The 1,582-nt window shown below is 46.0% G+C and overlaps 1 protein-coding gene across 1 annotated transcript in view; it reads left to right on the top strand.

The window, feature by feature from the left end:
• The window catches only part of NSD3 (nuclear receptor binding SET domain protein 3), a 75,160-nt gene that overhangs the window by 67,154 nt on the left and 6,424 nt on the right, over positions 1–1,582 (top strand). The window contains exon 23 of the mRNA XM_029936172.1: positions 1,129–1,333. Coding sequence (XP_029792032.1) covers positions 1,129–1,333 — 205 coding nt within the window. The remainder of the gene's footprint in view (positions 1–1,128; positions 1,334–1,582) is intronic.

The following is a 1,582-nucleotide window of genomic DNA, read 5'->3' as shown; positions in this document are numbered from 1 at the left end:
AGAAACCTAATGGAGGACCAGGGGGAGGGGAAGAGGGAAAAAGAGTTGGAGAGAGAGAGGGACGCAAAACTTGAGAGACTATTGAATACTGAAAATGAACCGAGGGTTGAAGGGGGAGGGGAAGGGGGAAAGAGGTGGTGGTGATGGAGGAGGGCACTTGTGGGAAAGGGCACTGGGTGTTATTTGGAAACCAATATGACAAATTATTAAAAAAAATAAAGTGTATGACCATCTCAGGGAAATGCTGGCAAATGAGTACCTGGATTAGTTCAAAGGACAGTTGTTATGGTAACCAGAGTTTAGACTCTAACTTTCTAACAAAGCATATCTTAGTAAGATCTGTCAGGTTCTGAAAATGTATTTGTGTTTCTTTTCTTTTTCTTTTCCTTACATTTTCTTTATTTTTGAGGGACAGAGAGAGACAGCATAACAGGGGAGGGCAGAGAGAGAAAGAGACACAGAATCTGAAGCAGGCTCCAGGCTCTTGAGCTAGCAGTCAGCACAGAGCCCAATGTGGGGCTTGAACTCACGAACTGTGAGATCATGACCTGAGCTGAAGTTGGATGCTCAACCGACTGACCCACCCAGGCGCTCCTGTATTTCTGATTGTATTTGGTGTTACCCACATCCTTTTCAAAACTTTATTAAAATTAACATTATACTTAAAACCACTGAGTGAAGCAGTTTAAAATGGTGTGTTCTGGGGCCCCTGGGTGGCTCAGTCAGTTAAGTCCTGACTTCAGCTCCAGTCATGATCTCACGGTTTGTGGGTTCAAGCCCTGCATCAGCTGTCAGCTCAGAGCCCACTTCAGATCCTCTGTCCCCCTCTCTGCCCCTCCCCTGCTCGTTCTCTCTCTCTCAAAAAATAGACATTTAAAAAAAAATTATATTCTATGGTATGTGAATTATGTCTCAGTTTACTTGCAATGTAAAAAACAAAGCACCTTATTCAAAAGTAGTGAAAAGCCGTATTTTTATGTTCATACTGTTATGGGATAAGTCTTCCCGGTAGTTTTTAGGTCATTGAACAACTGCATTTAAAAGAGCTGAAATGAATGTGGGGTGGTGGGAATTCCCGTTCTGCGGGATGTTTCACGCACTGTATTCACTGATCCTTCTCCCCACCAGCCTACCTGTGCATCAACAACTGAAGAAAAAGCCAGAAATGCTAAGTTAAAGCAAAAGAGACGAAAAATCAAAGCAGAACCAAAGCAGATGCATGAAGATTATTGTTTTCAGTGTGGAGATGGTGGAGAGCTGGTCATGTGTGACAAAAAAGACTGTCCCAAAGCATACCACCTCTTATGCCTTAACCTGACGCAGCCACCGTATGGTAAGCTAGACTCCCGAGACCCTAGCTCTGACTTGGGGGCCGGTACCTTACTAGGAGGTGCTTCACTCCCCTGAGGGGAGCCGTCGAATGGAGGAGGTTCAGTGGAACAGCCAACAGTGGCAGACATAAAGTACGCTTATGAAAAATGTGTCCCTGCAAATAGGGGGTGGGCGCGGGCCAGCTGAAGACTGGTCCCTGAGGTCCTGTTACCCTGGGTGAGCAGCTGACTCGGGGGGGGGGGGGGGGGGG

The sequence above is a fragment of the Suricata suricatta genome, chromosome 1, assembly GCF_006229205.1.
Source record: "Suricata suricatta isolate VVHF042 chromosome 1, meerkat_22Aug2017_6uvM2_HiC, whole genome shotgun sequence".
NCBI lineage: Eukaryota > Metazoa > Chordata > Mammalia > Carnivora > Herpestidae > Suricata > Suricata suricatta.
Note: the sequence above shows the minus strand (reverse complement) of the source record. Positions and strands in the feature narration are given on the sequence as shown.